This window comes from Arvicanthis niloticus, chromosome 19, assembly GCF_011762505.2.
Source record: "Arvicanthis niloticus isolate mArvNil1 chromosome 19, mArvNil1.pat.X, whole genome shotgun sequence".
NCBI lineage: Eukaryota > Metazoa > Chordata > Mammalia > Rodentia > Muridae > Arvicanthis > Arvicanthis niloticus.
Window position 1 is genome coordinate 5,049,001 of NC_047676.1, and position 26,001 is coordinate 5,075,001.

A 26,001-nucleotide genomic window follows, 5' to 3' on the forward strand; every position below is an offset into this window, starting at 1 on the left:
CCCCATGGTCCATCCACACACACACACACACACACACCAAGTGAGCAGCAGACCCCCGTGGTCCATACACACACACACACACACACACACCAAGTGAGCAGCAGACCCCCATGGTTCATCCTCACACACACACACACACACACACCAGGTGAGAAGCAGACCCCCGTGGTCCATACACATATACACACACACTAGGTGAGAAGCAGACCCCCATGGCCCATACTCACACACAGCAGGTGAGCAGACCCCTGTGGTACATGCTCACACACACACACCAGGTGAGCAGCAGACCCCCGTGGTCCATCCACACACCAGGTGAGCAGCCCTGCTCTGCAGCAGGCTCCAATACTGAGGAGTCTGTATTTAGTACACACACCTTTAAGAAAGGCTGTGTGTGGGAAAGGGAGCTCTCAGCTGCACGTAGCTTTTCTACCTGAAGAAAACACTGTTTAAAGAATATTATCACACTTAAAGAAATTAATAGCTGACTGTTCTACAGGAACAAAATATGCTGTTGAACATTTGAGGAATGTTACAGAAGTACATGAAATGAGCTATGTAAATCTTTACACTTTATTATGTCTAGTTGAAGCCCATGAAAACAGTTATGTTCGTATGCACAACATCTGAAAATGTACAATATAAAACCAAGTTCTCTCTTATGGACAGTGTAACAACAGCATACACAAAAAGAAAATGCCAAGTAGGAGCCCAATCCCATTTCACATTTCAGCGAGCCTGTCTTCCTGCCTGTTCCCCTGGAGAAAGAAGAGGTCACCAGGGGTCTGAGAGCTGCAGGGACAGCTGGACACAGCTCTGCTCCCCCAGCCCCAGAGTCCCACAAGGTCAAACGACAGAAACAGGAGGTAGGGGCAAGGCCAGTTCTCGTGGCTGGAAGGCAGCATTGGCAGGCACAGCTTCTCACTGGGTCAGTCCGGTTATTAAAAGGATGTGGGGGTCATCACACTTAGGATGGTGGATGATCTTCCCCCCGAATGCTCCGATACTTGGCCATGTCTTCTGGAAACACTTTAGAAAGTTCCTGAATCAGTAGGCTTTTAAATTTCTACAAACAAAAAATAGCTGTGTCAAAAAAAATCCAAAATATAGACAACACACCCCATCCAAGCAACCCAGAATCCCACTGAGCCACCCAGAGGGATGGAGCCAGGACACTTATCTTCCACAAGTTAACACACAGAGTCAACTACAAGATGTCTGCAGTTAACTTGTTACAAGGGCACCACCTCTCTGAAAGGGGATTGTATCTTTAAGACAATTCCTTCCTTCTGCCTTAAGAAGAAAAAACCCAGCACCTCCAACCAGGTGCTCCCAGTACAGTGAAGAGGACTTCTGCAGGCAGCACACACCCGAACCTTAGTGCTCACTGAAGCGACTACTCACAGATGACACAGGTCACGTGTGCAAACATCTACACTTCCTGCAGCCCTGGAACTGCATTAGCCACTCCCCAGCCACCTATCCCTCACAGCTGATTATCCTAGTCTAGAGGACTGTACCATGGCTGTACCCAAGCCTCTACTCTCAGGGCCACAGGGCCAGTGTCACACAGACACACGCTACCCCACTGCAACAACTGAAAAGCTGTGTAACTGGTGCCCACTGGGGACATGCAGGCTGCAGTGTGCCCTGAGATGGTCACAGGTCTCAGGTAAGAGATGACACCAAGAGCTACAGGTGCTCAGGGAAGAGTAACCATGGGCACCCATCACTGGGCTGTGCACTCCAGCACAGCCCAAGGCAGTGTGTCTAAGATACGGCCAGTCACTGTCCAGAGGGGCTTTCTGCTGGGCGTCCAGGAACTCCTCAGCCCAAGCTGACAGGAGAGATGACACATGGGCTGCGTGTTCACCTGTCCAACCCCACTTCTGCAGCATGTGATCTAACAGTCCCTTGTTCACTTCAAGCAGCAGGCTCTCTGTGCTGCTTGCACACAGCAGACACAACCAGGCTGGCATCAGACAAGCAGTGAGTGGCACAGGCCGAGCATGCAACGATGGCGTGCAGCAGCAGGCCGAGGGGACAGTGGGTAGAGAGGATACAGACACCCCAACCAGCACACCGAGGAAAGAAACTAAGGAAGGCCGGGCTGAGCGCTCAGAGGAAGAAAGCTGGCTGAGCTGAGGGGGAGGCTCACTGCAGAGGGACCGTGAGTTCTAGGCTGAGGAGAACACAGTCCCAAACAGGGCCTGGAGCCTAACAGGGAGCCCAGGAAACACAAGGGTACACAGTGCAGTCACTGCAGCAACGCAGTGTGCTCATCTGAAAAGCAAGCACCATCAGTGACCACAATGAGCAAACTATAGTTCATGTCAAGACACAGCTCCTAGAACAGCCACATCCTCTGTGTAGTGTCACAATGTAGAAAACAGTGAGGAGTTCAGGGTCAGAGGCTAGAGACAGAACATAAACCACCCAGAATCCTCCAACTGCGGCACCATTAGCACGGGAAAGGCCTCCAGTCAGGGTCTACCCAGAATCACAACAGGCACACTGATGTCAGATGTTACCCAAGGGGAGACAGACAGGAAAACCACAGGGACACTGCCAGATAGACGCAGCCTTTCTTCACTGTCAGACTGTCATGTGTTTCTTGTTTTCCACAGGACGCACTGACACTCAGTGTCAGCTGTTGCACATGCACAAAATCCCGCTGTGGCAGTCCTTGCTAGGAGCCCCCTTTTCTGTATGCAGACACGCCCTCCTTCCTGCCTCACCTTCATTGTATCGATCTTCCCCTTGACTTGTTCGTTCTTGGCCAGAGCCCTCTCCAGGCATTCCTTGGTGTAGAGTTGGGGATTCCGGCCTTGATCGATGTATCTGGAAACAAGAGCATCACAATAACCACACAGCCAACTCACCTAGCCTCAGAGTCCAGGAACCAGGGGCGTTTAAACTCTTAATGTCTCCAAGATTCTCTTTCTATTTCTTTTAGCAGTTCATGAAACCAAGTAATGATCACTTATGAACCCCAGAAGGTGTCACAAGCCACACTCATTCACATCTGTTTAGCACTTATGTTCAAATGCAGTGCATGAAAAAAGAACACAACACACACCCCTGATACTCCCTTCTGGGTTCTCAAACAGCGTGGTAAGTACACTGCTGCAGGAGCTCACATCTGTGTCACATCTGTGACGGGCACAGCTGAGATGCAGCCTCCACTTCAGGTCAGCCTGACTACTCAGGACATGCTGTGTGGACAAGTCAGAATGGGAGGAGCCTCAGAGCCATATCAGGACACAGTGTCCACGAGGTGGGAGAGGGTTTTCTCAGTACACTGCATTATTAGACACTCTAGGGACCCAATAAACAGGGTGTTTCTCTCCAGTGAGTTTACAGTACAAGACTGTCTTGACACTGTCAATACTTTTAGCCAAAACGCCATCATATCCTGATGTCATAAAACCCACTGCCCACAATATCCAGATTTTCAAGGACAGACTGCTTGGATATTTCTGTACACTGGGTAAATCTGTATCACTCAGCTATAGTAATTGTCCATTATGGAGAAAGGGCGCCACCACACCAAGTTCAATTAAAAAAGAGAACAAACCCAGAGAAGGAAAACAATAAATCACTTCAGGTTAATATCCAATAAATTTGCCTTTATGACAAATAGCAAAAATAACAATTTGTAGGGTTTCCATTTCATTTTGACATTTTTGTAATAATGTAATGAACGCAGCATCTGGTTACATCTCAAGCAACACAAGAGCTTGGAAAACCTATCATTCGGGTGTGTTAAGTAAACAGGCGGCTCCTCAACACAAGGGGAGACTGTGGTGCTTAAGGCTCAAAAGTTGACTCCGACCTCTGTGGATGCACAAAGTCAAACTGGGCTGAAGCACCAAGAGTTTACGTCATCTCTGCTCTGGAAAGTCCATGTGCTAGCACGTGTGCACTGGCAAGGTCACAAGAGCCTAGAGATTCCTCCCACGCTGTGTCCACAGTCCCTCGTGAATAGTCAAAAGCATCAGCTCCTTTTGTGTCTGCAGACTACTCTCCTCCAAGACTCTGCTGCGACAGGTCTATAGGACTCTCTGGTAGAAAGACGCCTCCCCACAGCCACCTGGACAGACATCTTCCACCCAACAGAGGACGGACCACCTCCCAGGTGGAGCTGACCACAGGAAGCTTCTCAAAGGCCAGACTACGTTATTTTCCCTTGTTTGTGGATATATATCACACACAACTGGTTTTTTTTTTTCAAGACAGGGTTTCTCTATGTAGCCCTGGTTGTCCTGGAACTCCCTATAGACCAGACTGGCCTCCAAGTCAGAGGTCCATGTGCCTCTGCCTCCCAAGTGCCAACATCAAAGGCCTGTGCCACCACACCCAGGTGCAGCTCTTAAGGAATTGCAAGGTTTCTCTGTGGCCTGAAGTCCTTTCTCCATTGAACTCAGAAACCTATTTTTATATATTTAACAGGCTTTTAATTCCTCATTTTCACGTGACACTGTTCTTAACAACACAACCCTGGAGTGATATTTATCCTTGTTTTAACCCCACTAGCCCATTACAACCCTGGAGGACTGGCCGTCCTGCCTCCCTCACACTCACTGACACAGCTAACCAAGAATCAGAGAGACCCAGTGGTACTTACTCAAAAACTTCCAGAGGCACCGTGATATCATGCAGCTGCTGTCTGCACTTATCTATGTCCTGTAAGCCCGTAACAATATAGTTCCTGGGAAAAAGGCAGAGTGGGGGATGTGGTTAGCTCAGAGGACGGCACAGCACACCCCAACACTGTCCTGGCCACTGTGCTTCAAGTCCCCAGGGTTAAAATGGCCAAGGTCAGGGACAATGGGCCAGATAACTGATGTGGCAGCTGGGTATGATAGCCACAGGAACTGAATAAGAGAACAAGCCGGTCTCAGCAGGCTCTGGTCTAGGCAATGCTCCAGCTTGTTCCCGTCCCACAGAGCCCTCCTTGAGGAGTGATACCACAACTCTGTACCTTAGTACACATCTCAGCTGAGACACATGCATGCACTCAGCTTTAAGAGACTCAACTGTGGGGAAAGATGGTTTCTAGGGCAGTCTCCCAGTCCAGAAAATAAAGTTGCCCCAACTCCGGGGAGGAGCACAGAGAGAGCAGACTTGCAGGTGCAGACACTAGAGGCAGGCAGCCTTGCCTTTCCGCTGGACTGGGTATGTCTCTGCTGGGGCTGCGCTGGCTTCCTTTTCCCAGCCTACTAGATGAGCCTTGGCTACCTGTTCGCTCTGCCTGTACTTCATGTTAACTTTCTAACCCAGGATCACCAAGGCAGCTCAATGGCTGGGATCAGAGGGAAGTCAGGAGACTGGTGCTGCCCTTTAGAGGCTTCTTTCTCCCCGTGCTGCTCACACCTGAACCCTTAATTGCCACAAGATTCTAGGGACAGCTTTGGACTTACAAAATATGCTTAGATACTTAATAATTTTTCCTTCTAAACTCAGAAAGGAGGTGAAGACAGCAAAGCTTTCTGGAGTGCAGGTCACTGACTGGGACTTTATTCAGAGTAGACACCATGGAGAAGTGGACTCCAGCTTAAATGCAGTAGGCAGTCTGCAAGGAAAAGGCCCATCTCTCCTGGATTAACCTCAGCTTCCTCCAGAACCAGCCCAGATTACCTAGCTGTCCCAATCCCTGGGAAGTGTCCCATATATAAGCGGTGAGGCCTCCTGAACATTTTGTGTTTCCCTGTAGGCCATTCCAAGGCCAGGCGTCATGACCAGCATACGATATTGCCAAGAAATCAACCCTCTATGGTGGCCTTCTTCCACAGCCAGGCCTATGCAGCAGGTGGCTCGGGGCCCTCCCGAGGTGCATGCTTCTCTTTAAGTCAGGAGTGAAGTCAAGCTCCCCAGTGCGGTGGGATGGGGTGAAGTGTACGTGGTGCCTACCTTCCCTTATGGGATCAGGGTAGTCCCAGACTGCCTTGTAGGGTCAGAGTGGTGCCAGCCTCCCCTGTGTGGTCAGGATGGATCCTCCTCCCCAGTGCAGTCAGGATGGAACCGGTCTCCCCTGTGGGGTCAGGGTGGACCTAGAGCTACCTCCACCCCCGGGGGGTCATGACTGAGCCTCCTCTCCTGTGGGGTGAGGTCAGATCCTCTTCCCCAGTGGGGTCAGGATGGAGCCTGCTTCCCCTGGTCAGGACTGAACGTCTCCCCTGTGAGGTCCGATCAGGATGGAACCGGCCTCCCCTCTGGGTCCAGAGATAAACGCCAAAGAGCCCCAGTGGGGTCCCAAAGGCCAGCGGGCAGGGGCTCCGCATAGAAGAGCCGAGCCCCCTCCCCGCCCCCGAGCCGTCACTCACAGCTTCTGGCTCAGCCCCGCCTGGCTGCTGGGCTGGAAGTCGCTGACGATGATGCCGAGCTGCCGGATGTTCTCCACGAACTTCTCCAGGTGCTCCTCCAGGTGGTCAAACTTCTCCGCCATCGCCGGCTCCGCCCGCCTCTTAGCCACAGCTCCCAGCGACTCCGGTTCCACAGCGCTCGCCCGCTTCCGGCTTCCGGAAGCCCACTTCCGTTTCCTCGAGGGCGGGGCCTCCCCGGGGGCGGGGTCTGACTGCTGTGGGCGGGGCGAGGGACGGGGTAAGTCTTTGAAGGGAAAAAACCTGCTTGGAAGCTTCTAAATTGTGGGGAGAAATGTCAACCAGGAAAACACAGCGGATGCATGTGTAAAGAGGCAAAAATGAAAACTCTGAGCTGGTACCTAGCGTCCTTCAATAAAGAAAAATACCAAGTTTCATCAGGGAAGGAAAGAAGAAAGCTAGAGTGAAGGGCAATAATTTAGATACAGTGAACCTTGTATGTTCATAATCTGGGAAGCTTGGGGGCTATAAGCAATTTTCTTTAAAAAGATAAACAAATATCTGGGCCCAGTGAGGTGGTTCAGTGGGTGAAGACGCTTGCTGCTAAACCTGACAATCTGAGTTTGATCTCTAGGATCCTACGAGGTAGGAGGAGAGAACAGAATTCTGTAAGCTGCCCTCTGACCTCCATACTTTGTGCTGTGTCACAAGTATGCCCACTCTCAATGTACACAGAAACACAATACATAGTAAGTAAATGTATTTACATTGGAAATCAAAATAAAGCTATGCTTTTTAAAACATTGTGGCCAGGAGGCAACAATCTCTTTCAAAAAAAAAGAAAGAAAAAAAGGAAGGAAGAGAAGGAAGGAAGGAAGGGAGGAAGGAAAGAAGGAAGGGAGGGAGGAGGGAGGGAGGGAAGGAACAAGCAGAGGAAGGGAAGGAGGGAGGAAAGGAGGGAAATACTTAAGCCCTGGCTGCTTTTCAAGTCACTTTTTAAATTAATCAAACATTAAAGAACAGATAACTTCAAACTTCCACAGACACTTTTAGGTGCTAGAAAAGGAACATTTCACAGCTCGATTTATAAGGGGTGGTGACTTTGAAAATCAGTCCTGAGGGACAAGAAGCAAAAATATAAGTAAATCTTTCAATCTTCGTGAAAGGAGGCACAAGGGGACAAATGAGACAGAAGACTAGGGAGAATGGGGGTGCCAAGGGATGTATAAGGCTTCTCTGTGTTAGTCAGTGTTCTCTAGACTAACAGAACTTACAGAATGGAGAATATATATATTAAATATTTAAATTTATTACAGTGACTTACAGGCTGCTGTCCGGGTACTCCAACAATGGATGATGGTGAATAGAAAGTCCAAGAATCCAGTAGTCGCTTAGTCCAGTCCATGACGCTGGATGTCTCAGCTGGTCTTCAGTATACACTAGAATCCCACAGAAGTAGACTGTAATGCCAATGAAAGAATGGATGTGAAGACCCCCATACTCAGGAGACCCTTCCTCAAGCCTCCGGAAATCGAGACCATCCAAAAATCACAAGAAACCATACCTGGATGCAATCAGCAGAGGTTTATTAGGGGAGGAGCCGGCGGTCAAAAACGACAAGCTCTTTAGCTCCAAGAGCAGGGTTTTTGGCCCCGTGTGGTGGGTTAAAAGGTCTTTTATAGCATGGGGTGGGGGGAGGAAGGCATTTTCGCGCGCTTACACATGATTGGTTGTTTTACAAATTTTGAACATAGCACTGGGAAGACCAAGGGAGGGGTAACCAAGAACAGTGGAACATTTCAGAGAATCTAGCCCAAATGATCTAGAGTCATGTGAGATCACTCTGCACACTCATTCTTCTCAAAAATGTGGTTTTCACCATGCTATTGTGTCCTATCCTGCCATTTCAGATTACTATCTTTACTTTTTCCGGCTATAGGGCTATGGCCCCACCTAGGTGGTAGCATCTTTATCTGTAATCAGGAATGCCTTCCTGCCTTGGGCGAGGCTTGGGGAATGTAATCCAGCAAGTGTCCTTCACCTGGAATGTGAAGGCCTGAAATCTTATTTTCAGTTCCGAGTTCTGTAAGGCGAAAAATCTATACATATTTCATAAAATGGCCTTTATAATTTTTCACTCTACAGATGTGCTAGCAAGGCAAGGGCAAGCAGGCGAAGAACAAAAGCTTCCTGCTTCCATGTCCTTATATGGGCTTCTGGCAGAAGGTGTGACCCAGATTAAAGTTGCATCTCCCTGCCTCAATATCCAGATCAAAGGTGTGTGTCTTCTTATCTTAAAGGTCCAGAGCAGAAATGAATCCACCCACTTCAAACCAAGTAAAAACTCCCTAACAGACACACCCTCCGTTTCTGGATTCCAGTTAACTCTACATGTAGTCAAGTTGACCACCAAGAAGAGTCATTACAGTTCTCTAAGCACCCAGAACTGATGTGTTGAAGGCATGTATATTTGGTTTTATGTAGGTGGTGTTAGAGTGGCTGACAGGGTGGGGTGAGGGTAAGACAACAATGACTGACTCCTGGTGGAAAGGCTGAGAATCCAGTTGTTCACTCCACATGGCTGCATGTTTCTGTGCCCAATCTGTTGCTGGATTCCTGGGAGATTCCTGGAGAGCTACCAGGATTTCGTCTTTTGGGATCCTGAGGTCATTGGATTTAGTACAGGTTCCAGCAACAGGAGAGATGAACTTGCCAGAGAGAGTAAGAGCAAGCAGACAAAATTTCTTTCTGCCATGTCTTATGAGCAGTTACTAGTAGGTGTGGCCCAGATTTAGGATGCTTTCAATAATCTGATTAATATCTCTGAGTATGGTAACATACACTTGTGGTCCCAGTGTTTGGGAGGCAGAGGCAGTCAGATCCCTGTGAGTTTGAGGCCAAGCAAACCGACTCTACATAGAGTTTCAGAATAGCCAGGAGTGCACAGTGAAACTCTATCTCAAAAAGAAAAGGAAGAGGGGAAAAAGAGAGATAATCCCTCAGTAGGGTGACCAGCATCTTGGGGTTCAGTTTACTCCAAAGGCAGTCAAATTGACAACCAAGATTAGCCATCCCAAATTCAGCCCTTGTCAACTTCACACATAATCACAAATCCTTATGTCATACTTAATTCACAAAGGAGAACAATTACAAAGTCATAAATCCACCTGACATAATTTAACTATCCCATGCACAGCTGCAAACATGTATGTTCTATAACATGGCCCAATGTCCTTTGAAGAATGATTACTTTTAGTGTCTTATGACTTAAATGTGACAATATACATACATTTATGGCATTTGACTACTGATATCTCAATCAATGTGATATTGTATCATATGACAATGGAATAGAGGGGAAATGCAAATATCAGCTCAATATGTGTGTCTGTATGCCCAAACATGTTACTAACAAAATAGGACAAATACACTCATGTTAATTACAATCCTCATTTCTGCAACTGCTTCTGTGCCCTTAGCTGGCATGTATAACTTCCTTTACTACACATTGTGTATTTCCTCTACTCCCAGTAAGCACCTCAGCAGGTCTTGATTCTGTCCCTGAGGGAGTGACCTACACGTTCATCTCTGAGAGGTCTGGGCCATTGTCGTCCTGCCTGGTGGGCTTTGCTGTAGTTTCCCACTGACTTTAAGCATCTGACGTAGTAACACCAAGAGATGTGCAAAAGGGCCTCCTGATCCCATACATGAGATTCCCTCCATTGTGGAGAAACAATCTAGTTCCCCCTTGGTAACCTGGATAAATCACCCCTCCTAACTCTTTGACTCCTTTCTCAGCCTGTGGGCTTAAGGGCATTGTGATGGCTATTCATGGTTGTCAACTTGACTGCATCTGGAATGAACTATAATCCAGAAATGGAGGGCACACCTGTGAGCCAGATCCAGAGGCATAGTGGCCATGAAAAGCTTAGGCCCAGGCGAGTAGTACACGCCTTTAATCCCAAGAGACTGAGGCAAGCAGATCTCTGAGTTCAAGGCCAGCCTGGGACAGAGCAAGTTCCAAATCCAGGAATGGTGGTACACACCATTAATCTCAGCCACACCTTCTGCTGGAGGCCTAGATAAGGACATTGGAAGGAGGAAGACTCACTCTCTTCTTCACCTGCTTACACTTACTTGCCAGCACATCTGTTGGAACCTCCTTCTTCAGGATTCTGGCTTATACAGAAGAGCAGGTGAAACAACTAGCCTTGTGGGACTGAGCAACTACTAGATTCTAGGACTTCCCATTCACAGCTGCCCATGGTTGGGTTAGCTGGATTGCTGGCTGTAAATCATGACAATAGATTCCTTTAACATATAGGGGCATTCCATAAGTTCTGTGGCTCTAGAGAACCCTGACTAATGCAGGCACCAAAGCCCACAGTGGCCCGAGGGGAAGTCTGAGCTTCAGATCCGGTGTAATGTTGGTTGTGGCTCTTTGCGGGAGCGCGCTCCACTGTGTGTTCAGAACGTCTAGGCCAGCAAAAATTTAGCTCATGAGTAGAGGTACCAAAATTATCCCTAGTGGGTCACTAGGGGTGATACTGAGTGAAAACATTCCCACCACCTCGATTCCAGGATCTGTGAATCCTGGCCACTGGAGAGACCGTACCATATCAATGTCTGCTGATTCAAAGCATATACTGCCTTCTGGAGAACCCTACCCCAGCCCTCCAGGACGCCTGATTAGCACTGTAACTTTCTTTTTTTTTCTTTCTTTCTTTCTTTCTTTTTTTTTTTTTTTTTTTTTTTTTTTGGTTTTTATTTTAGAGAAAGGGTTTCTCTGTGTAGCCCTGGCTGTCCTGGAACTCACTCTGTAGACCAGGCTGTCCTGGAACTCAGAAATCCGCCTGCCTCTGCCTCCCAAGTGCTGGGATTAAAGGCATGTGCCACCACCACCCAGCTATAACTTTCTTCAAAGGGCCATTCTATCTTTCTATCAGAGGAGCTGCTTTAGAGTAATGGGGAACATGGTAAGAGGACTGGATTCTATGGTGGTAAAGTCAAGTCCTTTGTCTGTAGCTATTGGGAGCCGACTTTTAGCAGAAAGTGGCTATCAGCTTTGCAGCCATCTCAAGCCATATACCCTGACATGAGACTTGTTTTTCAACAGCCTACAACAGCTGAAGCACACTCTGATATCCCACATATTTTGTTTTGCTGTTTATTGCCCCTGGCTACAAGGTGCACGTGGTATCCATGCCTGCAAGGCATGCAGTTCACGTGCTGTCCACGTGCTATCCACGCCATACATGCCTGTAAGGCACACGTAGTATCCACGCCTGCAAGGCGCACTGTGCACGTGCTATCCACGCTATAGACGCCTGTAAGGCTTACGTCATATCCACACCTGCAAGGCACGTGGTATCCACATGTCTACAAGGCACGTGACAAAAGCCTATAAATACCCTAGATTTCTCTTCAATATGAGAGAATACTGGGGGACAATGAGAGAGACAATAAAGGAGAGAGAGACACAATAAAAGAGACTTGATCAGACCCTCTGTCTTGTCTCCATTCTTTGCGTCGATTGCCCCCCACTCTCTCTCTCTCCTCTCTCTCTCTCTCTCTCTCTCTCTCTCTCTCTCTCTCTCTCTCCCTCTCTCTCTCGCTAGACCTGGACCTGTGGAACAGAGCAGGCCATTACAGTTTGGCCACCCAACGTGGGGCAGCTCGGTTGTTACATGTAGCAATACTGTGTGGAATACCATGATAGTGGATTATAAAAGTCCACCTATGGTAGTTTTGGCAGAAGCATTCTTGTAGAAAAGTCAAATCTGTAACCAGAATAAGTGTCTATCCATTATAGACAAAGCATTGTTTTTTCCATGGAGAAAGTGGACCAGTGTAGTCAACCTGCCACCAAGTTGCTGACTGATCACCCTGGTAAATGGTGTCATATCTGGGGCTCATGGTTGGTCTCTGCTGTTGGCAGACCTGGCACTCAGCAGCAGCTGTAGCCAGGACAGCCTTGGTGAGCCAAAGTCCATATTGTCAAGCCCATGCATTATCCACATCTCTCCCACCATGGCCACTTTGTTCATGTGCCCATTGAGCAATGACAGGGATGGCTGGGGAAAGAGGCTGACTGTCCATAGAATGGGTCATCTTATCCACTTGAATATTAACCTCCTCAGTTGAAATCACCTTTTAATGAACATTTACATGGGGCACAAGTATCTTCACATCCTTTACCCATTTGGAGAGATCTATCCATATGCTTCTTCCCCAGATGTCTTTCTCATCTATTTTTCAATCATGCTCTTTCCTAGTGCCAGGCTATCCAGCCAATATATATATACACTATATATATTGTCTATATATACACTATATCCATTGTCCTATAGCCTATGAATCAGTAAAGGACTGCACATCTGGCCATTTCTCCTTCCATTTCAGACCATGTGTGCTCCCCAAGGTTCTACCCACTGTGAAGATTTCCATTCACTCATGTCTTTCAAGGTTGTCCCAGAAAGAGACAATTTTGCAGACTGTACAACCAACTTTAAGGCTTGGTGAATCAGGTAATATCCAGGTCATGATGGGCAGTTCAGATGACATGGTAATTTTATGGGCTATTGTCAAATGTTCAGTTTCCAGTAAAACCAAGCAGCATGAGAGACGTCTCTCAAAGGAAGAATACTTATCTGTAGATGATAGTAGATCCTTGCTCCAAAACTCCAAGGTTTTGTGATTCACCTACAGGAGCCTGCCAAAGGCTCCACACAGCATCTCTCTCTGCCACTGATACCTCAAGTACTATCAGGTCTGCTCGATCATATGGTCCAAGTGATAGAGCAGCCTGCACAGCAGCCTGGACCTGTTGAAGAGCCTTCTCCTGTTCCAGGCCCCCAACAGAGCTACCAGCTTTCCAAATCACTTGGGATTTGGACTGGAGTAACATATTCAAGAGGGGAATGTTCTAACCCCAGAGTTCAAATAGATCCATTGAACACAGTGTTTCTTTTTTGGTCCAGGTGGAATGGCTTGTCTTTCATGTCAGAAAGAAGACCCTTTGATTACATTTATTTCCCACCCTCTGATGTGCATATCCTCTAACAACAAGCCTACAGTGGTTGTAACCTCTTGCTCACTCGGTTCAATCAGCAAGTCATCAATACAGTGGACGAGTGTGATATTTTGTGGAAGAGACCTGTAGTTCAGATCCCTTTGAGCTAAGTTATGAGACAGGGATGGGGAGTGAATATACCCTTGAGATAAACAGTAAAGATGTACTGCTGGCCTTGCTGGATGAAGGCAGATCTCTAGCTACCATGAGGGGTGGAGGGGAATATCCTTAATACACAATATATCCCCATGACAATTTTAGATCACTGATTATATTTTTAAAAGAAAGTGGTTGTGAAAACATCAAACTATTAACAAATTGCTCTGTAGCAAACATCTCCTAGACATGGTGGTTTGTAACCTCAGATTTTAGTGTTCATCACACACCTGGGCTCTGTGTCGCATTCCCAGAAAGTTCTGCTGCATGTCCTCTCTGCTCATCTGGAGTCACTACAGGTCACAGGACTTGCTTTCAAGATGGCTCATTCCAATGTTGCCACATTAGTAGACACCAGCTGAACCTCGGACTGAAGACTGTAGCTCCCCTGCAGGCAGGTGTCCCTGTTGGATTTGAGTCACCCTCACCTCATGGTTTTGGATGCCAGCCCACCTATTATGACCTCACGTTGGAAGTTCCACTGTAACCATGACACATTCAAAATCTTAGGAAGGGAACGTCAACTCAGCTGCTCAATGGAATGAATAAAAAATAATTTTGTTGAAAAAGTAGGGGCTAGGGCAGTCTTCTGAAGTATTTAAAAAAAAAAATACAGCCTGTCATTCATCCTGTGCATCCCAGGCATCCCTATGAAACCATCAGTCTTTCTTCTGAAAGTTACTAGACATGGTGTCGTAACACAGCGACAAAAGAGACAGGGTTGTAAAGGTAAATGAAATTAAGGCTGGAAAATACAGAAAATCAAAGGGCATGCTGGGAGCACAGTGCACATGGGAAGCTGCTGCCCCTGCTGTCAGCTTGCTGTGCCCCGGAAGTTCCTAGGATGTGCCACTGGGACATTTCCTCACTGTGAACTCCCTGGGTTCGGCATCCGAGGGCTGTGTGTTCTTTTTCCCTTCGCTCCTGAAATGACTATCCCTCCGTCAGCACTCTCAGCCTTTTCTGTTGTCATTTAAAACATTTCTGCTATTCACTCAAAGTTATTTTAAGAACCAGTTTCAGTTTAATTTGAGAAAGAAAGAAAGAGAGAGAGAGAGAGAGAGAGAGAGAGAGAGAGAGAAGGAAAGGAAGGAGGAAGGAAGAAAACAATTTTCCTAACAAGAGAGAGAAGCAGCTGGTTTCTGCTTTTCATTGTGGATTTTTGGTACATTGGTGTTCCAGCAGAGGGGGAAATTGTAACGCTGTCATTGCTGTGGTGATGATGGTGATGGTGATGATGATGATGGCGGTGGCGGTGGAGATGGTGATGATGGTGGTGGTGACTGAATCATACTGTCAACAATCTGACATTTTTCTCATCTCCTACAGAATTTTTCTCATTTACTCTTTATGGCCCTAAGATGTAGCAATTATACTATGAATTTCTCCTGTGCAAATCTAAGCCATTTTCCCCTAACATTAGAACTTGAAGGTCAAATAACTTAGCTGATGACAGAGGACATTTTAAATCCATGTTCCACATCGCTACACAAGTACACACTTGTGTATATGAGAATGTTATGTACCAGGTTATTCATGGAGTTCACATGAGAGCTCTTGACTTACGGCATATGAGTAAAAATCACATTATATTTATACACTATGAGACGCCTCTTTTATTTCTTTTACGTGTAGTATTTGTAGCTCTGTGTTGAATGCTGCTTTACAGTACTCATGTGAGGAAGACCAAAAGAGAAAATGAGGAGGTTACCCTAGGACAGCTGGCTGAGTGGCCTGCACCCCAATCAGCAAAGTTACAACTGACCAACCGAGTTCTTGATAAAAAAAAAAAAATTGTCATAATTTCAAAAGAGACAACAGAATATATTACAGGAATAGGGATATAGTGAAAAAGTATAAACACAAAGGACAAAATTTCCTAGACTTTCTAGTTTTACCCTACAAAGGCCCTGGCTTAGTCAGAGTTTGTATTCCTGCACAAAACATCATGACCAAGAAGCAAGTTGGGGAGGAAAGGGTTTATTCAGCTTACACTTCCACATTGCTGTTCATCACCAAAGGAAGTCAGGACTGGAACTCACACAGGGCAGGAACCTGGAGGCACTATCAGGCCACTGTGCTGGGACCCAAGAAAAGTTGCTTGGGGAGGGAGGAGACCATCAGTCCCGTCCAGGGTTAAAGAGTAAGAACATCGGCATCCCTCAAACCCAAGGGCCCCTGCAGCAGCGTCCCAGGGCTCCCAGAAAGGACAGACCCTGCCCCCTTAACTCGAAGACATAGGCTGGGAACTGAGTAGGAGAAAAAAGCCCAGCTGACTTTGTAGACCACTGGAGTTCTTGGGGTCTAGTATCAGGCCTGCCATACTCGAACAAACAATAACATGGATGAAGATGGGTATTATAACCTTGGGACTAATAAATGAGTGAGACACGTGACCTCCTGGTCACTAATTTGTCCTAAGTTACAAACTCAACATCTGTGACTATTATTTACTTTTAAGGCAGAGTCTCGTGTAGCCCACACGAGTGCAACTCACAGTGCAGCTGAGGACAATGTGGAACTTCTGGTCTACCTGCCTCTACTTTCCATGTGTAAGGATTACAGGCATACACATCAGTGCTTGGATTATACGGTGGTGGGGTTTGAACCCAGTACTGTGTGCACCCTGGGGAGCCCACTCTGCCAACCGAGCTAGACCCCCAGCCTATATTAGGCATTCATTATTCCAGACTGAGTATTGCTGACTCAGTTGTCTACGCATCTCCTCGAGAGTGCTCCACGGATGGAGACTGATACTGTTTTCTTCCTCAGACTGGTTCAGTCGTGATGACGCTCCATAAACGGGTAGACACATGACAGAAGCAGCTGAACCTGAGGATTGCCTACCTGAAAGAACAATGCTTGAGCCGCTGAGATGCGCTTCTGAGAGCTAGCTTAGATAGCACACCCAAACAAAGGGGTTCTGTCCCTTTTCACCCAATCCTCCCTGAGGGACAACTGCTCTTCTGTCATTAATGCAAAGCGTTTCCGTACCACTTTAGACCAGCACGAGGCCAGCAAAAATGACTCGTTTACCCAGGCCTTTGGGAGGAGACACCTTGGCATCTTGCTCACTCGCTGCTACTTTTAAAGTGTGTGTCCCTGAGATCTGGTAGAGACGTGGTGGCATACAGCTCACCCTGGGAGTCCTGTCAGACCCAGCACTTCATCTTGATTCCCGCAGAATAGGAGCCTGGCAGGAAGACTTGTTCACAGTCTTCTGGGAGAGAGGAAGGCCCGGGACACTCCCTGCAGTCACACTGAGCAGATACAGCACCAAGAGATCCAATAGCTAGCACAGGATGAACCAGAGCTGCAGAGCACCGGACAGGCTGGGTCAGGATGGGGCGGTACAGATGTAGAATTTTTAAGCAAAATCTCACTTCTTATCCTAAGGCAAAGGGCAAGAACTTAGGGAGGAGGGAGCGAGGGATGTCTACCAGAGTTCCTGTTTCCTGATCATTGATATTTTATAGGAAAAATGTTTAAGTGGTGGCTCTCTCTTCAGAGCAGAGAAACAACACCCTCTGTGATGAATTTGTTGTTACACATGAGACCTTCACTAGTAACCCTGGAAATAAGACAGGACCAAACAAGGAGGATTACAACAAGGGGTTATCACAGATGCACTTAACTCTCAGTGTGATAGGCCACATGCCCATTCTTCCTAGCCCACTCTATGGAGGCTGGAAGCTGGTCTGGTGCCTGTTTCCCCAGCCTAGCAGACAGTATGCCCTGGGGATTTGTTGGTCATGTGTATACTCTGCTCATCACTGGAAACTTGGAACAGAAATGTCCCGAAAGTGAAAAGAGCAATCACCACAAAATCTAGGTGTGCTTCCCAAGGTCCCCTGTTGTCTCCTTTACCTCCACAAAAAGCCCTGTGACTCTCATGCCCAGGCCTCAGGAGCAAGTCTAGCAGAGGGGAGAAAGGTTAGGACAAGTTGCACAGGGGAGAGAGAAGGGGCTGTCATAGGCAATTCAGCAAGAAAGACACAAAAGTTAGAGATCAGCAACAGAGTGTCTCCTGGCATTTTCAGGGTCCCGGGATCAACCCACAGCCATGAAAAATTAAATCATAATTAAAGACAGCAGTCAGGAGATGGAATCAGACCCTCCCTCATCTCTTGGTCTCCTTGACAAGGGACATCGTTGCTACTGACGAGCAGATACACAACGATTGTTCTTATCATCGTGTTCTGAAGGGAATGTTAGATGATCCTGTGGTCATGATAACAAACCACTCTAAACCTGCAGTGCTTTAGAACAGCCTGCACTTGCTTCTCTTGAGTTCTGAAGTTGGAGTGTGTCTTATAGGACAAATATCTGGTGTCATCATGGCTGGTTCCCTCTGGAGTCATCAGGGTAAGATTTGGTCCCTGACCCTTCCAACTGTGGAGGGCATCTGTCTTAGGGTTTTACTGCTGTGAACAGATACCATGACCAAGGCAATGCTTATAAGGACAACATTTAATTAGGACTGGCTTATAGGTTCAGAGGTTCAGTTCATTATCATCAAGGTGAGAATATGGCAGCATCTAGACAGGCATGGTGCAGGCAGAGCTGAGATTTCTACATCTTCATCTGAAGGCTTCTAGAATACTGACTTCCAGGCAGCTAGGATGAGGGTCATATAGCTCACACCCACAGTGACACACCTACTCCAACAAGGCCACACCTTCTAATAGTGCCACTTCCTGGGTCAACCATATTCAAACCATGACAGCATCTGTGTCCTGTCCTAATATCGCCTTCTCTGGGTCTCTCATTTGTAAGGATGGGATTTATTGGAGGCCTGAATGTTAATACCCCTGTGGTCAGGCAAATGGATTGGCAGTCATCTTCCCATGATGCCTTAACTTCATGACTGTGGACACAGAACAGCATGGTTCTAGAGAATAGAGCAAGCTTTGCAGAGACATTATTCTTCTCACTATACAAACATCATGGGAATGTGGTAGGTGGTAACCTAGACATGCCTAACACCAGGAGGAAGTCCTAAGCAATGCAACCCCCACCTCACATGAGAAATACAGCAAGAGTCCTCACTGACACAAGTGTCCTGTGCCTGGTGAGACATAAAAGAGGGGGGGACTGGGCCTTACATCTCAAGGTTCCCTTTAAAGTTGTAATCCCAGTGAGGAAAAGAGGGAGAGAGAAAGAAGGCAGAAGGAAGAACCCGGAGAATTTTTCAGCCATAAATGAAATCATATTGTTTGGCTAGAAGTGAAAACCATTACATTAAGCAAGCTGGTCTCAAAAGACAAGTATCGCATGCTCTGTATATGTGGAATCTGGTGAGGGAGGTGTACATGCAGGTCAAAGGGGACAATCGGATGGATAAAGGGGTATCTGGTGAGTGGGTTAAGGAGGACAGCTTAACTACTGTTCTCGTGCTCTACTGAGACACCATGACCCAGTCAACTCTTTAAAATAAAGTATTTACTTGGGGCTTGCTTATAATTTTAGAGGGCTAGTCCGTGATTATCATGGCAGGAAGCAGGCAGGCGTGACATGGAGCAGCAGCTGAGAGTTTACATCCATGACAACAAGCAGAAGAGACTAGGCCTGGGGTGGGCTTGTGAAACCTTGATGCCCACTCTTAGCGACACACTTCCAGCAAAGCCACATGTCTCAATCCTTCCCAAACAGGTCCACTAACTGGGAGCCAAACGCAAACGTACGAGCCCACGGGGACCATTCTTATTCAGACCACCACTGATGACAATGGAGATAAAAATGATCAAAAGACATTACATCTGTGTATGGAGATACCATAATGAACCCCATTTTTATGTAACCAAAGCACACCATAAAGAAATGTAGAAACAGAACAAAGAAGGATACCCTTGGGGCAGATAACCCAAACATCATAGTCTCTACCATGCAGAGGCCAGAAGCTCAAGTTCCAGTCCCCAGAGGTCCTGTAGCAGGAGTGTGTGGACACTGCCCCCCCCCCCACGGGACTGAAATAGACACAGACTTGATATGGACTCTAGGCAAGGCACCCAGTGGGCCTCCCACTGCTGATGTAGCCTTGGAAGGAGCCAGTCTGGGGGCCTGGGCAGCACCCTAGATCATTTGCCCCTGCTGCTGGGGTCTAAAATCCAGAAAGACAGAAGAAGCTGAGCTCTGGAAAAGTCTGAGGCTTCCCTGAATTTCAAGTACTTAGTTCCCAGTGGCCACTTCCTGCATATGCAGCTTTAGGGTACTTCACACCGGACTCTAAAAATGAGAGGCCTCTGACAGACATTTTCTCTCCCTTGGTGACACAGAGATAGGCTAGATTAGACCAGATTTAAAGCAGATCAAGGCAAGTTTATTAGAAGGCAGCTCTTGGGTGGGTTCACTGAAGGTTGGGTGAAGGTCAGTGAAGTCACACATACAGGCTACACCAAGGGAGTTTTATAGAGCTTACGAAATGAATGATGATGTGCCAGCTAGGAGCTGGGATGGTGTCCATACAGGGTCAAAAACCAAACCCCTAGGTGGGCACTCTTGGGTGGGTTGCCATAAGCACAGAGACAAGAAGTGACGACATGCTAGCCCAGAGTTTTCTCCAGGTGAACTTGGGAGTTTTCTCTGTGTTTCCCCCTGCACAAGATCCCAGCTTGTGCAGGGGATGAGCAGGGGTTCCAGCCTAACAGACTCCATTAGAAGACTTGGACAATCTGGTTGATACCCAAGTCTCTCCCTGTCTCCATGGCATCTATGGAAACATTGTAAGAATAATTCAAGAACTTGAGTTGTGACAGATGTTGCTGCCCAACATGTCATTACCCCCCCCACACACACACACACACAAGAAATTGACTGAAATTGCCTGCCACTGTGGCTTGAATGAATCCGTGTGTTGAAAACCTGATCTGCTACGTATATATGAGAACTTGCAGAGGTGATTGGGCCATGAGTCTCTGTCTTCATAAAATACACACACCATTATCACACAAGAGGGTTTTATCTTGGAGTAGCTTCTTGTAAAAGTTCACACCCTCAGATACCCATGCATATTCTCTCTCTCTCTCTCTCTCTCTCTCTCTCTCTCTCTCTCTCTCTCTCCCTCTCTCTCCCTCTCTCTCCCCTTCCATCCACCCATGTATCTCACCTTGTCATGCCTTCTTCCACCATGTACCAGGAAGCCCCAACTAGAAAATCTGCTGTGATATTGAGTCTCTTAGAAATGGCTGGGAGGCTTCACCGCATGATGCTTCAACAATATGACAGCCAAAATAAGATCTGAACAAGGTCAACCCCAATAGACATGTTAACATGGAAGGAGGAAATCTCACAGTGCCTCACCCATAGACAAAAAGAAAAAGAAAAAAAAACAAAACAAAACAAAACCTACAGGAAACTAAGAAATGCTGGGAGTGGAAAAAATAGTGGGAAAGGCCGCTAACTGGCTATTCAGTACCAAGCAGTCAGCTCTGAAATCATATACACACAAACCACACTAAACAGAATGAGCCGGGTGTGTGCGTGCATGTGCATGTGCGTGCGTGCGTGCGTGCGTGCGTGCGTGCGTGCGTGCGTGCGTGCGTGCGTGTGTGCGTGTGTGTGTGTGTGTGTGTGTGTGCAGTTGTGGGACCTGAATCCTAAAAAATGCAATGCCCCCACGTGTACACACACACACACACACACACACATATGAAAAGGGAAGGGTAGGGGAATTCATGGGAACGATTAAAGAAAAAAAGAAAGGAGAAATGGTATAATTATATTTTAATTTTTAAAATGCAGCAAGATATCAATGGTTCCATCTCCCCTCCATGGTCTCAAGAACCATGAGCCAAATAAACTTCTGCCCAGGGGAGCTCGCACATTCTGTGGTATTCCGTTACAGCAGCAGCAGAAGAATACACTGCTGCACCCAGATAAAAGAAATAATAAATCATAAACGGAAGAGACTTTCAGCCAGTTCTGTACCTTGCCAACTTTTGCTGTGTCGGCAACCAGCCTTAGCATGTCACTGGCTTGCTGAACGTATTTTTTCCTATTCGGGAGGCAGGAGGGCGGGTGTGTGTGTGTGTGTGCCTGTGTTAGATGTGGCTCAGCTTGGCCTGTCTCTTGTTTTCTCACACTCGAACTCGAACCCAAACAAAAAAACCAATTCAGATTCTGGGGCATGCTGAGCGTACCATAGGAAGCAGGAGCTGGAGGGCAGGGTCAAAGGATCACGTGTGATGCTCTGCTCTGCTTGGCCGTGAAAATGCCCGCCCACTCACTTCCAAAGCCTGGGGTGTGTTACACAGTCCACCCCTGAGATAGGGGACATCGCTCCCCAGAGCTGCAGAGCTCAGACACTGACAGGAAGTGTGACCACTTTTCTGATGCGGATAGAAGTGAAGGACCAGAGTAAAGATACAGTTGTTACCGAGGCACGGTCAGCCGCTGGCACCTGCTCTGGCTCATTTACTGGAACGACCTGTCTCCCACCTGGGGGAGCCCCTCCCACCCTGACTGTCATTTATCTGAGCATTTGTTCCCTGGGGATGGGGTGGGGGGTAGCTTTATTTTGGGTTAGCTAATATGAGCTCTAGTCTCCAGAACCTAGCAGCTGTGGTAGGACACACATGTGAAGGTCCTTGACTCTTAGACTGTCCTCATCAGGAGGGCTGGTGAATTGTGGTGTGAGACACAGCCAAACTGCAGACCTTAGGCAGCCATGGGCAGGGTGACTGACACTTCAGCCCTGCCCTGTCACCTGTAATTGGGATAACCAAGGCAGAAGGACTTCACAGTTCCTAGTACATGTCACTGAAACTGGAAAAATGCCGCATAGAATGACGGCAAGAGTCTGTGATGATCAAACACACGTTCTCCAACAGAAACCCAAATACCAACATGCCTGCAGCCCTGGGGGAAGGACCACTCACTCAACCAGAACCAGATCTCCACCTAGGTTAGCACCCATCTTCAGGTCAAACCAATGTGCTAACTTCTGTGGTGGTTCTCACTTGCTTTTCTTCCTTTTGCAACTCTAGGTATTGAACCCAGGACCTTGTACCCTTGGCATATGGCCTGTAAGCCATACCCCAACCCTTTATACATTTCTCTTTTAAAGTAGAATAATAATTTACAGTCACATAGAAGAAAAGTTCTGACAGTTTCTTGCAAAATAGGGTGGCTAGCATAGATCCGGTGTGTATTTTCAAAACTGAATAAAGAAATCTTGAGTGTTCCCATGATAGAGAAATAATCATTAGTTTTGGAAACAAGAAACTTGCACCAAATTTGACCATTACTAAATGTATGCATGGCTTGGTAACATTGCATGGAATATTTTATGCAAATGTACAGGTTTTATATATAAATTTGAAATAAGAAAATACAATTAAATATTCAAAATAGGGATGTGTTTGATCACTGTGTGCTTCCCTTTTGCCACATGGGACATTCTGTTTATACTACATTTTACCAATATGCTTCAGAGGATCAGTACCAACAGGGTGTGTGTGTGTGTGCATGTGTGTGTGTGTGTGTGTGTGTGTGTGTGTGTGTGCATTTGTGTGTGTGCACACATGTGTGTATGTGTCCCTGTGTGTGTGTGTGTCCCTGTGTGTGTATATCCCTGTGTGTGTCCACATCCATTGTCTTAGGGTTTTACTGCTGTAAAAAGACACTATAACCAAGGCAACTCTTATAAGAACAACATTTAGTTGGGGCTGGCTTACAGGTTTAGAGATTCAGTTCACTATCATCAAGGCAGGAACATGGCAGCATCCAGTCAGGCGTGGTGCAGGAGGAGCTGAAGGAGCTGAGAGGCAGCTAGGAGAAGACTGGCTTCCAGGCAGCTAGGACTAGGGTATTAAAACCCATACCCACCAATTCCAACAAGGCCACACCTCCTAATAGTGCCACTCCCTGACCCAAGCATACACAAACCATCACAAGTGTGTGTGTTTATGTGTCTGTATGTGTGTTTGTGTTGCCAGGTGCAACATCATCATCCAAAGACCTGTGGGGGGTTTTTTTTTTTTTTATGATGATATAGGGAGATGTCTTTTGTCTCTTTTTTTATGTATGTGAGTACGCTGTCACAGTCCTCAGGACATCGAATCCCATTACAGAAGGTTGTGAGCCACCATGTGGTTGCTGGGAATTGAACTCAGGACCTCTAGGAGAGCAGTCAGTGCTCTTAACCACTAAGCCATCTCTCCAGCCCCCTACCTGTGTTACTTTTTCTCTTTTCCCTTTCCCACACTGACCTTGAGCCAGATGCTGTGACTGTATACATCACAAGGCTGCTCATGGCAAAATGAGTTCAGCTTTGGCTTCAATGAAGGAGATGAGCAACACCCCTGTGCCTGATCACAGCAGCAAACTGTGTGCTACAAAGTGCCTGGCCACTGTCTTCTCCCAGGACGTTTTTAACTTTCTACACACCACTCCATCCAATCATCAGTCCTGAGGTGGCTATTCCACGACGCTCTAATGATTCCCAGCTTTGGGGATCCATATTTTCTGAGTAGCATATGATTTCCCATTCCTTGAGATGGTAAATTAGCACTTCTCAAAACTCAGTACTATTTATAGATGTTAAATTGGGCACATTTCTTGTACCGACCATGAAAGAAGTAATCTATGGCAGGCGTTTTTGCATACTACCATAATTAACTTTATGATTCCTTTCTTCTCTGCGTCACCACCCAGCTCAGTTCTACAGCTCCAGGCTCTCTCTCCACCAGTGACAGGCTCTGCCTCACTGCAGACCCCTGGGTGGAGCAGCAGACACAGGCTGGTGGTTTGCTGTCTGACTTGCCAGATCCTCTCCCAAGGAGAAGTGCTGAGGTTCGGGAATCTTGCAGTGATTAATTACTGCAGTGATGGCTCACACTGAGGAGTGAGTCAGAGAGACTGGAAAAGTCCCCTCAGGTCGTGTCCTGGAGGAGCCAGGAGATGCCTAGCATTTTCCGTGTGTGTGTGTGTGTGTGTGTGTGTGTGTGTGTGTGTGTGGTGTTCACATGCATATGAGAATGAATATCTGTGAATGTGTATGACAGAGTGTGTCACTAAACACTTGCATGAACAGGGTCTATTATTATTAAACTATTCACTCAACAGCCAGCATGGAAAGACCTAATTTGCAGATCCTCTTGAACACTTAGAAAAAATAAAATAAAATGAGGTTTGTGTCCCAAGAAGAAAGCAATGGGCAGATTCCTGTGCCTATCAGACACTCAGACAGCACTGTCTGGGGAGGAAACAGGGCTTGGAGTTTATACCCAGAGCTGAAAACACCATCATGTCTCCAGGACAGTCTCCTTTATTGGGCCTTGTCCAGCCCACAGAAACCTAGCAAATGTCCCTTTGTTACTGAGCATGGTGTAGTGTGCTGCTCTGTGCTGCGCTGTGCTGTGCTGTCATATGGTGTGGTGTGGTGCAGTTTAATATGGCACAGTGTGATATAGTACAGTGTGACGTGATATAGTGTGATATTGTATGCTATGGTGTGATAGGGCACAGTGTTGTGTGTGAGATGATTGATAAGGTGTGGTGTGATCTAGTATAGTATGGTGTAGCATGGTACATAGAATCTGCTGTTATGCTGTGACACTGGTGTTGGTGGTGTGGTGTGTTGCTGTGCTGTGCTGGCTATGACACTGGTGTTGGTGGCGTGCTGTGCTGTGCTGTGGCATGTGTGGTATACTATGTATTGCATACTGTGCTGTGGCATGGTGTTGGTGGTATGGTATGGTGTGATATGGCATAGTATGATATGATATTGTAAAGAGAGGCTTTCAATAACACAACAAGATATAAGAAGAGCAATAGCCCCACGTCCAGGGTTTTCTGGTTCCTCTGTCCACTGCTGGCTCCACTTCTGACAACTCAGTGATGTTACCGAACTTGTGGGTTAAGGTGTTCTCTATCAGTGAGATGTTTTAAAAGATGCCCATAGTCCTACTTATACCCTCTCTTCTACATCTAGCCAAGTGCACCACTATTTTTATTTTCCTGTTGGATCCTTTGGAAAAGTAACACACCATCCTTTCTTACTCCTCATCACACACACACACACACACACACACACACACAAAGGTAGGTCCTGACCCCAAAATGCACAACACATACCTGCCCCATGGATCTTCAGCCATTTTGCTGAGAAGTTGATTACAAATAACCCACCAAGGGTCTCTCTCTCTCCCTCCCTCCTTCCCTCCCTCCCTTTCTTTTCTCTTCCTCTCTCTCTCTCTCTCTCTCTCTCTCTCTCTCTCTCTCTCTCTCACACACACACACACACACGTTCCCAGACAGGGTCACATGTATCCCACAGCTAACACAAGCTTCCATTTCACTATATGAGGAAGCCCCTGAGCTTCTTCCCCTCTGAGTGCTGGTACTAAAGGTGTGCACCAATACCCCAGCAGCATGACGTTACCAAGATTAGGAATGTGTGTTTCTGGAGCCAAATAGCAGGCTTTGGTGTCATTTCATTTATTAGAATGA

At 47.0% G+C, this 26,001-nt stretch overlaps 1 protein-coding gene across 1 annotated transcript; it reads right to left on the reverse strand.

The window, feature by feature from the left end:
• Positions 1–550: 550 nt before the first annotated feature.
• Med10 (mediator complex subunit 10) lies at positions 551–13,982 on the reverse strand. Its single transcript, XM_076916336.1, has 6 exons — positions 13,782–13,982; positions 7,648–7,783; positions 6,327–6,580; positions 4,628–4,711; positions 2,739–2,841; positions 551–1,066 (listed from the first exon to the last, which is right to left on the reverse strand). The coding sequence occupies exons 2-6, from the start codon at positions 7,726–7,728 to the stop codon at positions 968–970; spliced, it is 621 nt and encodes a 206-aa protein (XP_076772451.1). The 5' UTR covers positions 7,729–7,783; positions 13,782–13,982; the 3' UTR covers positions 551–967.
• Between the last annotated feature and the right edge of the window lie 12,019 nt (positions 13,983–26,001).

What these genes read in the sequence shown, in the direction of transcription:
- Med10 (XM_076916336.1), bottom strand. Translation starts at nt 7,728, where the DNA reads ATGGACTGGACTAAGCGACTACTGGATTCTTGGACTTTCTATTCACCA. An exon ending in GCGGGGCTGAGCCAGAAGCT is followed by an intron (nt 4,712 to 6,326) that starts GTGAGTGACGGC and finishes CCTTTTTCCCAG; the next exon opens with GAACTATATTGTTACGGGCT. An exon ending in GTGCCTCTGGAAGTTTTTGA is followed by an intron (nt 2,842 to 4,627) that starts GTAAGTACCACT and finishes TCTTGTTTCCAG; the next exon opens with ATACATCGATCAAGGCCGGA.